Source organism: Vicugna pacos, chromosome 8 (genome assembly GCF_048564905.1).
Source record: "Vicugna pacos chromosome 8, VicPac4, whole genome shotgun sequence".
NCBI classification, from domain to species: domain Eukaryota; kingdom Metazoa; phylum Chordata; class Mammalia; order Artiodactyla; family Camelidae; genus Vicugna; species Vicugna pacos.
Genome location: NC_132994.1, coordinates 27,172,405 through 27,183,763, shown reverse-complemented (window position 1 = coordinate 27,183,763; position 11,359 = coordinate 27,172,405). Strand labels below are relative to the sequence as shown.

The 11,359-nt window shown below is 50.4% G+C and overlaps 1 protein-coding gene across 1 annotated transcript; it reads right to left on the bottom strand.

The window, feature by feature from the left end:
- Positions 1–1,520: 1,520 nt before the first annotated feature.
- PRDM13 (PR/SET domain 13) lies at positions 1,521–8,861 on the bottom strand. The gene is made up of 4 exons (XM_031679872.1): positions 8,718–8,861; positions 7,120–7,251; positions 6,696–6,816; positions 1,521–3,268 (listed from the first exon to the last, which is right to left on the bottom strand). The coding sequence occupies exons 1-4, from the start codon at positions 8,859–8,861 to the stop codon at positions 1,521–1,523; spliced, it is 2,145 nt and encodes a 714-aa protein (XP_031535732.1).
- Positions 8,862–11,359: the final 2,498 nt, after the last annotated feature.

Below are 11,359 nucleotides of genomic sequence, written 5' to 3'. Positions count from 1 at the left end.
TGAAATCCTCCCCAGAGAGTATGTGGGGAGAGAGGATTGGAGGTAGTGGAGAAGGTGCTTTCTCATTTTCACACACAAAATGATATTCTTTTAATATCCTTCCATTAGTTAGCATTAATTTTATACCCATAAATAAAGTCACTGCTTCTAACTTTGTCTTCTAATTATGGGCCTCCCAGTAGTGACCTTGGAAAGTGTATTTTCTCTTCTGTAAAATGGAACCCATATGAACAGCAGTAAATTGTTGAAAGGGAAAAAACCTACATAGAGCAGGTAGATTGGCACCTCCAATAAAATAGATCCTCCTTTAGTATTTGTTGAATGAATACTAAAGTGTATGAATCATAAAAGTCACTATGCAATTTTTTTTTCTTGTTTCTCTTTTTTTTTTCTTTGCTACCCAAGGAAAGTTTTGTCAAAATGGCACATAACAAGAAATAGTGGTTCTACACTTCCATAATTCTTAGCTTCTTTCCATGAAAACAATTAGCATGATCAACAATGGTTTCAGAAAACAATTGTTTTGCCTGCTATCTGGGAGCCTGAGAAATGCATGTATTGAAAATGGTATGCTTCCTTATTACAACACTACTTAACATTTATTTAATGAATAATCAAAGTATTCAAGGGTCCTCTGATTGATTGCATTATGGCGTCTCCTCCAAAATTGCTTTCAAATTAAACTATTTCTTTTAAAAAATATGCTGAAATTGCTAAGTGAACAAATTCTCGCTTTTATCTTTATTTTTATTAAAGATTGCACAAACTGGAACCAAGACCAAAATACTGAATCCACTGTACATCATTCATTACAAAACAACATACATCACATTGGTACTCTACCAAATAGGACATTTTCTTTAAAATTATATATTGCGTGCTCTTAGATTCATGCTTTAGATATTTTACATTTGTCATTATTCTTTTATAAATAATTGCAGCTTGACCAATTTGTACACCTGCTACCACTATATATTCAGTGCAGCAAGGCGTCGTCTTTGACACGAGAACAGATGAAATGGAAACAAGTGTACTGATGTCATATCTACCGAACCGTGATCACTGTTCTGTCTATGCAGTGAGATGCTAATGTAAAATACACACAAAAAACATCGTTTCAAAAGGCACAATTTTCTCCACAGAAAAGAACAATTTAAAAATACGTGGCAGTTAAAATCAACGTCCTCGGGGGCGTTGTGACTTCACATTAATGTGATCCTAAACCTCGAGAGCAGACCGCCTGGGCTGGGAGGATCTATCGCGGAGTCCAGAGGCCTGAAACGCGCTGGTACCCGCCTCCCTCGGGATGCTCGAAAGTCAAGATTTCTTTAAGCCACCTCTAAAATTTTTTCAGAGTTTCAGCATCAGACCTGAGACCTCTCACGGTTCCAAATCAAAAACGGTTTTCTCCGCTGGGCCCTTCTTCTCACCACCACGAACTCCTTTTTCCCCCAGAACAGAACCCCCACTTCTCTGTCCCCGTCCACGCCCCCGCCCCCACAACACCTTCCCGGGAATTCTTATGAGTCGCGCTCTCCACCGCCTCCGGCCTCAGGTTCGCTCTGGTCGTCGGTGAAGCAGACGTCCACGTCGCTGTCATTGTCACTCTTGGGCTCCCCCGGCTCCGGAGGGTAGTCAGGCTCCGTGCCCGGGCCGTCGGCCGCCTTGGTGAGCAGGTTCTGGCCGGGGTGGCGGGACTTGACGTGGCGCTCCAGGTCCCGGCGGCGCACCAGCACCTTACCGCAGAACTCGCAGCGGTAGGGCGTATTGCCCTCAGCATGCAGCCGGATGTGCTTGTTGAGATTGCTGGGGTCGCCGAAGGGCCGCAGGCACACTTTGCACTTGAGAGGCTTGTAACCCGTGTGCGTTCGCATGTGGATCTTGAGTCCGTACTTGCGCGAGTACAGCTTGCCGCAGTAGAGGCACAGGTGGCCCGTCTTGGGCTTGCTCGCGCCGCCACCCCCGCTGCCGCTACCCCCAGTGCCACCCGCCGCCACGACGGCCGGGGGCAGCGTCCCCGCGTCCAGGCGGCTGCGGCCTTTCCCGGCGGCCATCTCCGACAACTGCTGCGTGTGCATGGCGATCTCTCGGTCGATGCTAGCCAAGGACCCCAGCTCGGCCGGACTTAGAGCGGCCGCCGCCGCAGCCGCTGCGGGCCCGCTGAAATAGGAGAGGGATTCCGGATACTTGAGCAGCCCACCAAAGTGCAGTTTGAAGGGGTAATAAGCGGCGGCGGCCGGTGAGCCATATAGTAGCTCCCCGTTGTAGACTGTAAAGGCCGGCATGACGGCGGGCAAGTGGCTGCACTCGCCGCCCGGGTAGCCTTTGAGGCCGCCCGCGTCCAGAGCTGGTAGCGCGCAGCGCTCGAGGGGAAGCCCGGTTGCCGGGGGCAGCTGTGCGTAACGCGCTCCCGGCAGCGCGGCGGCGGCGGGCGGGGCGCGCTCCACGTGCTTGAAGGCGGACGCCTCTTCCGGGGGCCCGGGGAGTAAAGGGAAGCCACGCAGAGACCCCGAGCAGGGCAGGCCAGGAGGCGGCGGTGGCGGCGGGTCCCCGGCGAGCAGGCACTTGGGGTGGTGGTGGTGGTGGTGGTGCCCGTGATGGTGATGGTGGTGCCCCGCTCCGCCCGCCGCCGGGTTCTCCGCGCTTCCCGGGCGTGCGCCCGCCCGGCCCCCACCCAACAGCCTGCTTAAGGCCAGGCCAGCCCCCGGTTTGCCTCCGCCCTCCTCCCGGTAGGGGTCGCCGTGCGCGGCTGTAGCTGCCCTGGCCAAGCCAGCGGGTTTGAAAGCCGAGCGCACACCAGGGTAGAAAGCCAGGCCGCCGCCCCCCGCTGGGGAACCGCCCATGATGCCGAGGAAGTGGCCGTGTCCCCGTGTGGTTCCACTCATATCCAGGGCACGGTCCGGCTGCTCCTTGCCCTTCTTGGACGGCCCCCACTTGGCCGGGGTCGGAGAGGTGGCCGAGGGCACGGAGGAGGCCTCACGCTTGATGCTCTCCCGCGCTCCGCAAGCCTGGAGGGCTGGTGGGGCCTGCGGGTGGGGCCGCAGAGTGCCCGGCGGGGCGGCCGCGGCGAAGTCTGGAGCCGGGGTTTTGGGGGAGAGACAAAGGCCATCCGCGGCCGGGGCAGCGCCTTGGCGAGCCGCGTGCTGGTGGTGCAGGTAGGCGCGGCCTCCGCCGCTGCTCAGGACGCAGTGGAAGCGTAGGTGCGCCTTAAGGCTGTTGGGGTATCTAAACGTCCTCCAGCAGTACCAGCAAATGTAGCGCTCCTCCCCTGGGCAAGAAAGAGTGAAAAAGCGACTCGGTGAGAGGCAAACAAGGGAGAGAGAAAGCGCTAGAGCATTAAAAGCAAAGCCCTGGTTTTGACCATAGGTTTGGAGAGAAGCAGAAGAATTCTTGGGCCCCGGCGAATAAGTGAGTTCTGGGGATTGCAAGGACGCCGAGAAGTCCAAAATGGCCAACTTTGTCACCATCTCCATCCTCTGGGACTACTCAGAGGCCAAGAGGGGTGACCTGGGCCTTTTCAACGAAGACTTCCTCCGGGCCATCCGAGCAAACCTTCGTTGGTCGGGTAGCGCTCAGACAGGCTGGCCCGGGAAGAGCTGAGAGCAGCTGTTGCTTTAAATCAAGTGTTGGGGCTGTGCTGTGCCTGGGCCCATCTGTTGGCGTTTGCAGAATAGGTGGCGTATGTCAAGGAGTTTGGATAAACTGAACAAAGGCCAATCTAATGGTCGTGAGCGCCTCATTACCAGGCGAGACAATATCCTGTATGTATGGGCCATATGTAATCATTCCTTTTCATAGAACAATGTCTTTTATGTCCACTACCCACCGTCCCCATCCCCTCCCAGCCTTAAACACTTTGCCTGAGGTTTTCATGAAGCGTGACCAGCTGAAGGACCACATAGGGGCTATGATTTGCTATTCTTCAAAATTATTTGTATCTTTATTTCCTCTTTAACCCCATTTAACTTGATAGGAGAAAAGAAAATTTTCTATGTCCTAATATTGTAAAAGTGGAAGGTTGATGTTGCGTTATCTTGTCAATTGTTCCACCTGGTAATTAATTCCTAGATAGCTGCACAAATCCAAGCTTAGTATAGTCCTTTGGAAATGTATATGGTGTGTGTATATGTGTGGGTATGAATAATATAGATATTCAGCTTTTTAATAAGTGCACAATTCTCTACCAGGAACTATGTACATGCTTTTGGTGTCAAACCTTTCCTTGTGTTTAATGTTATTAATGCTAGTTGTTTTTAATTTTGCTGAAGTATGAAACAGATTATGATCACATGGTAGAAATCAATTTGCAATCAAAAAGGTCATGTTACATCTCTACAGAGCAAAGTGAGCCTGCAACTAGGTTTCTTTTTAAATGTTATGGTTGATTGATAATACTGATGAGAAGGATATCGACGAAAAAGAAGGTAGTTGAGCCAAAGGAAGTAGCCAAAGTAAATGTCAGTTTCATTAAATGTAATGGGAAAGTTACATTTTTCCTCCTTGCACACGCTTGCACAGGCTTAAACTTCTAAAACATTACTACAGAAACAACAATGGTGGAAAAATTTCAGATCTTCCTCCCTTCATGTATTTTACTTCTGAGTTTGCATAAAGCAAGTAGTCTTCCCAGATAACTAAGGTGGAAGTTCAGGTAAGGAGCATATTATTCCAGCTGAAAACAGGGGAGAGCAGAAAGAAAAAAGAGAAGAGGGGAGGGTTTGCCTATGTGCCTTATCCCAATTGTTTATGAAAGATTTAGTTAAAAATCACTTCAACATTTCTGTTACCGTGTATTGAACAGCCAACCATGTAAAATAAATCTTGGAAAAAAGAGAGAAGAGACTTCTTGAGTTCTCTTGGTAGGTATGTTGATTTAATATCTTAACCTATTTTCTCCTAAGTTCAGAACCTCTCTCTTATCACCTCTTTTTAAAGAAGGCATTTTCAGAGGCTGCTCAATGCAAAGCCAGCAAAAGCTTTGTTCCTAAAACAAAGGGTCAGTATTTTCCTTAATCTTACTATGGAATTGAAACCCACTGGGGGTAGTCAAAATTGGAAGAATAGCTACCATCCCTACTTTTCTTTTCACCTACTTTTTTCTGTTCAGAGTTTAAGCAAGTGTATGTTTTCTGTTTCACTATGTTCATTTTTCAGTTTATCATAACTGACATGTTCTCTGGACTCTGAAATCCAACCCATGCCAAAAGTATCAAACACACTTCATATGTGATTTTGCCTCCTCTCCTGCATGTAACTCTAAGGTGGTCAAGATTCCAAGCATCTCAGAGCTGGGGAAGTCAGGGTTCAAAATAACTCACAATTCCCTAAAAGGAAAATGGTGTCTATTTTGATATCTGTGACCATATGATGTTTATAAGCTCCGTTGACTGAAATGAAAACACAGGGGCCACCACTCAAACAAGTTGCTTTTGTACTATTTGAGAGTGTCTAAGGAAGGGTGTTCTGCGCAGAAACTCCTGGTCCCCAAAGGCCAGTAGTCCTTGGACTTGTTCTACAGTGGCAAACTTGAGAGTTCTCCACTGTGAGGTTTTTGTCGTGTCTCTGTTTTACTGGAAGAAGTTGATAAGAGAATGTAATGTGATGCAGGGAACAAACTAGGCTAATTTTTTATGAATACTGTACATAAAAACCAACCCACAAAATTAACAATTAATTTACAGGAGACAGTGATACTCTGAAGTGAAGTGATTCATCATTTTGAATAAACTTCATTCTATCTTATTCCTGAAGTGTCTCTTCATTCCCACACTTATTTTAATTCCTTTAACCCTATTTCTACAGGAATGAAATTGAGCAGGCAGTTCTGGAGAATATGTTACAATATTTTACAGCATTCATTATGCTGACTTTAAATATAACTGTGTCTTCAGGAGAAATTACAGACAAACTAAACAACTGGCAAGGAAAAAAGAAAGTCATGGAAGCTTTGTGCATTAAAAGGGAGTCTCAAAATCTTAACTATTTTAGCACCTCTCAGCTTTTCTCCACAGAAAGTGTTCTCCAGTGTTCTAGGGAAGGATTGAAAATGTTTTTCTCTTTAGTTACTGCACCTTAATTTGCATAAATTCACTCTGGGCTTTGGAAGGAATCGAATAAATCTGAGAAGAAACTGGGATACATCCCAGTTTCGATTTAAGTAGGGAAAGGGAAATGAATAAATACCATTTAAATGGAAGGGCCTCAGTACCAGCCAACAGACCAGCTGTAAGTACCGTAATGCTTCTAAAATGCTGTAGAAATACATTACTCTCCTCCAAAGCAGTGAAGAGATGCCCTCCACCTTCTAAAAGCATTCCAGGTTTGAGTTAACGCTTTCTGGAGCTCATGATATGGTTATGCTAATAATACGTTAAAGAGTCTTTATTGATTCTTAAGTGAATTAATAATTATCCCTTTGGGTATGCAGTCAGAAAGGATGACCCCCATGAAGTTCGAGAGTATTTTTTTCCCTGCCATAGCCAGCCGGATTATTATTGTCTGTTGTTATCATTTACTGTTGGTTTAAGGGAGGTAGTAGTGATGTCGCCTCTGCCTACTCTGACAGGGAGCATGAATGCAGTTTTACAAAGTTCAAGAAAAAGACCCTTCAAGGCTGGCGACGTGAGCAGAAGACCGAAGGAGAGCTGGACTCTTTCCCACTTGCGCTGGCCCGGAGGCCCTCCCAGAGGCGGTACCTTTTTCGTCGTGCGTCGGAGTTGCAATTGTGGGGATGTCAAACCACTGTGCCAAGGAGTTGGAATACCACACGGTCAGCTCCTCCCCTGGCTGGACATCTCGCAGCGCTCGGTAGAAGATCTGGGACGTAAGGAACAGGACAGCTTGCTGTCATTTTCTGGGCAATCGGTGAAAACACAACTGAGAGAAAAGGTTCGATTCCCGCTCTGACGCTATGTGAAGCTGGAAAAGCTATTGAACTCTCTGAACCTCACTTCCCTCATTCTTCAAACGGAGAAAATTATAGTATCTACTTTACAGGGTAATTGGGACGTTTAAATGAGACTTCTAGCTAAAGTGCTTTGCTCTTAATTTGGTGGCCACATCGGTGACAGTTTGGTGTGTACAATTGGCAGTGGGGAGGAGGGGGGAAGCCCACAGTACCTGTCCTCCGGGTAAGTCTGCAATAGCTTCCAGAGTCTGTTCCTGGGGGTTCCTGGCTGCCCGGATTAACCCTATCCACTCCAGGGGGGAGCCCCCCGACTCGTCCACCAGCTCCCCTCTCACCATGCGCACCTGCAACACAAGCAGTGGTCGTTCTTCCTCGAGCCACGGCTAGGCTCACACCCAGAGGGAAAATGTATCCTTCACCCCACCCGATTCAGGAAAACGGTTGCGTTCCCTTTGGCCATATCTCTGAGGGCTGCTGGATGAATGGTAATTCCTTAGGATCCTTGCTTGGGGGAGGGAGGAAGAAGGAAGGCTGGCTAGTGTAAGAGTCTTCTGTCTTGTCCCACTTTGACAACACCAGGAGTGAAAGCATCCTCCCTAAGAGCCTGGGCGTGTCTCGTACAAGACGTCCTCTATCCCCACGCCAGGTCTCCCTCTTGCGGTTCTGAGAGAAGCCCGATACCAGGGTAGAGACATTTCGAAGTCGGTTCCAGAACGCAGGGTGTCCCGCACACCCTCGGGTTCCTCCCCATTCTCGATGCACCGCACCGAAATGCCGAGATGCCCCCGAGCCCTTGGGCTAAAGTGTCTGAACAAAGCGGCCGCGAGCTGGCCGGCCATTTAAAAGCAATTAAAGCGTGTTTAAAGTAGGCGTGGTGCGCGGCAAGCTCGGCTTTACTCCACTGGAGAAGAGAATGATTGCGTGAAGATCTGGATGCGGGTCCAGATGCCAGGCCCCAAAGCAATTCCTTACAAGAAATCTCTAGTCTAAGGTCCGCTTTCCATTCCCCTCTTCCTCAGCCACCGGACTCCTGCCTGCATTCCCAGTCGCTATTGGCCGACTTTTGCCCTCTGGGGTGCCTCAGGGCTGGCGTGGGCCTTCTAGAACTCCTCTCTAGTCAGGGGTCAAGACGCTGTTTGGGGAGTCCGAACTGGTGGGTTGGCCCTGACGCCTCCCAGCTGCGACCCTGGCCCCTCCAAGCCCGTCTGCAAGCGCCTGGCCCAGGTGCCCTTGGCGTGTGGGAACCCCTTGCCCTCGGAGCCCGCGTGAGATCCACCACCTGGCGCACCCTTTCTCCATTCATCCCAAACCATCAAGCAGACACCTGCGGAAAGCATCACCTGAGGAGGTTCTAGGAACTGACTTTCCCAAGAATAATTTTTGGGGGGTGCAGGAATGAAATTAAATTATTTGAAGGTAAATTTAAGCTTCAAATTAGCTTTTTGAAGGGCAGAAGGTAAGAAAAGTCTTCAATGCCCGTACGTTGTATAACAGAGAAAAGGCACATTTGCAAGGGAGGCGGGCGGGGGGCGCCTCTGCGAAGGAGACCCCAACGCTCTGAGGAAACCGTGGGTTCGGAGTGGACCGACGCTTAAACAGCCCGCGCACCCCACCCAGGGGCTGCCTCCTCTCAGCCACGTCCTCCCCCCTGGCCCGGCCCACGTCAGCTCCCGGTTAATGCGATTTATGGGGAATGATCAGAGTCCATTTCCATCTGGCAGAATTGGTAGGTAACGACTCAGTCACCCCTTTCCTGGGCCGGGGGAAGTGGAGAAGAACAGCCGAGGGCGGAGGTCAGAATGGCTAATACCTTTTTCTTGGGCCCGGGTTCCCTGCGGTCTGACAGGTACTTGCCCAGCTTGAAGGTTCCGGGCACGGGCCCGAGGCGCAGGCCGGCCGGGATGCAGCAATCGGCACTCACGCTGGTGGCCGGAGCGCGGGCGGCTCCGTGCATCGCTGCCGCCGCCGCCAGGCAGGCGCTTGCGCTCGCGGGGTCCTCGGCAGGGCGCGAGTGACAGAGACCGAGCCGCGTGCGAGCGGGCGAGCCGCGCCCCGACGTGCGTCCTCCGCCCGCGGAGTGACGCGGCGGGACATGCACTGCGCCTTTTCAATCTGGGCGGGCGCCTTTTGGCACCGCGAGCGCAAGGGCGCGGAGTTTGGTGAGAGAGTTGCGCTGTGGAGCAGCTGCAAAGTCCCACCCGAGAGGGTCACATGGAGTGGTTCCCTCAGCCCCCTGCATAATCGAGGCCTCTGAATGGCTGGCGCACAATGGTCCAGGCGACCTTCCCATTCCTAAAAATCCAATTTGTCAAGGGCGAAGAAAAGGCTCTGGTGAATCAAAGGTCCGGCGGGACCATTAATCCTCAGCATGGGGTATTGTCCTCGAGACAGTTACGATATTTTAAGTGACAAATCCACTGTATAATTTCGCCATAAATTTTACTTCCTTTTATTGTTCGCCGACAAACCAGTTTTGGGAAATAAGTGACTACTTTAAGTCTACTTGGCTGATTCTTTTGAGCCTTGGTCTACTTCAAAGATTTTTAATTCTCTCCCCTTGGCTTTATTGTAAAGGAGATTAAACAAAGAGATGGGGACTGTTTGGAGGACTTGTTAACTTCTATTGATTTCTGGCGTGTGCCATACAGAAATTAGGCAGGTACTTGATAGGAAAACACCAGAAAATACCTACACTTTTTAAATAACGACCATATTACCATTTCAGGGGATTGGGTTCAGGCCAGTGGTCTATTTAGAATCGCTTTATCGTCACCCCTGTCCAGTTTCGCCCCAAAGTACGAAGCGTCCAGACCGTTTTGGGGGATGAGGTCAGCTGTGTACCCCTAGGCCGCACTTTCTCTGGAGAATGGGACACGGCCGCAGGGCCGAGCATTGCGGGGTATCGCACCGCATCCGAGAATTGAAAAGGTGTTCTGCTGGCTGCGTTTTAAATCACATCTCACCTATATGCCAACTCACCTACTCAAGCCCTGATTTGCTTTTAAGTTTAAACCGAGGAAGAATGCCTTGGGGCTAGCTCCCCAGAACCAACAAACCGGACTTCTCCTTTAAAAGCACTCTAGCAAAGGTCACAGAAAAGAGGGCGAGGTGGGCTTTGATAACCCCCGCCTTTAGCAGGGTTCATATGTAGGAGAAGGATACTTTGGAGTTAAGCCAGAATGTTCCTCATTGTCTTTTAGGGAAGCTTCCGATTTGTGTGGGGACATTTAATTTCGTAAGACAGCCCAGTGATCGAGTTCATTAGGTATTTGTGACAGTTCTGCCCTCACCTGCCACCGCAAGTGCTCATCTCTAGCGCCGCTCCCCAAATCCTATGGACCAGGACGCGAACCGGACGCGGTATTCCGGGAGAGGCCTGAGTGACTGGTTTCCGGCCTGGTGTTGGAAGCCCCACCACTGTACAAATGGGCAGAGGACTTCTGCTGCTAGCACATTGAAAATCTCCTCCCGGCTCCGCCCCGGGAACGTGCGGTTCTTAGGCCACTGGCGGGGATGACTCTGATTAACAACGGCGACAGGACGCAAGGGGGCGACACCTATAATTTAGCATTTCGTCCCACGAGGCTTTCAAAGAAGCTCCGCGTGGCACCCTTCGATGGAGACCTGCGTTCGCAGTACTGAGCAAAGTCAGGAGATTCAGGGTCATTCAGTCTGCGCTGTCACTCAGGATTTGGGGAATCTTCAGGGAATTACTGCAGCACCTCAGTCTCATTCGTAAAATGGGAATGATGATGCAGATTCTCGGCTTCCACTCCGAGTTCAGTAGGGTTTGTGCGAAGGGCAACAGCAATGACCTGTAGAGTGAATGAATTTAGGGCTCTCCAAAACTCGTGGCTGCCTAACAGGGGAGTCCAGGCCAAGTCAAGGGTCTCAAGTCTAAGCATCTCAAGTCAGACAGTGTGGTGACACACGGATGACCGCTCAGTGCCAACTCCAAGGCCTGGGTAGAAGGGACCTCTGGGGCGGAAAAGAGCCGCTTGGCGGGTCTGGGCGGCCACACACTGCGGTCCCTCCAGCCGTGCATCCACACTGTGCCCAGGGCCACTTTCTGGGAGCTGCCACAGATTTCCCTCTTAACCTTCCAATTGCCCCTCTTCGGACCGCGAAGGCTGCCTGCGAGAGAGAGGAGGGAGCCTTTGATCCAGCGGCCCATGAATGGCAAAAGCCGGGGGAGGGGAGGAGGAGAGGAAGCCGCTCCGAAGAGTCGAGGGCAATAAATTTAAGCCATGAACATGTCCCTCTAACCTCTGGCCTGGCGACTCCGGGATGACACCCAGTTTAAATTACCAGCACCGCGAGCGGGAAGGGGCGAGCGCGGGGCCTGGGTTCGGGGCTCCTCCCCGGCCCTCCTTAATGAGTGAAAAAGCGTGAACGACACGCGAACAATTTTATCAATAGGACCATGTAAAGGCCGACTGGGAGGAAAGTTAT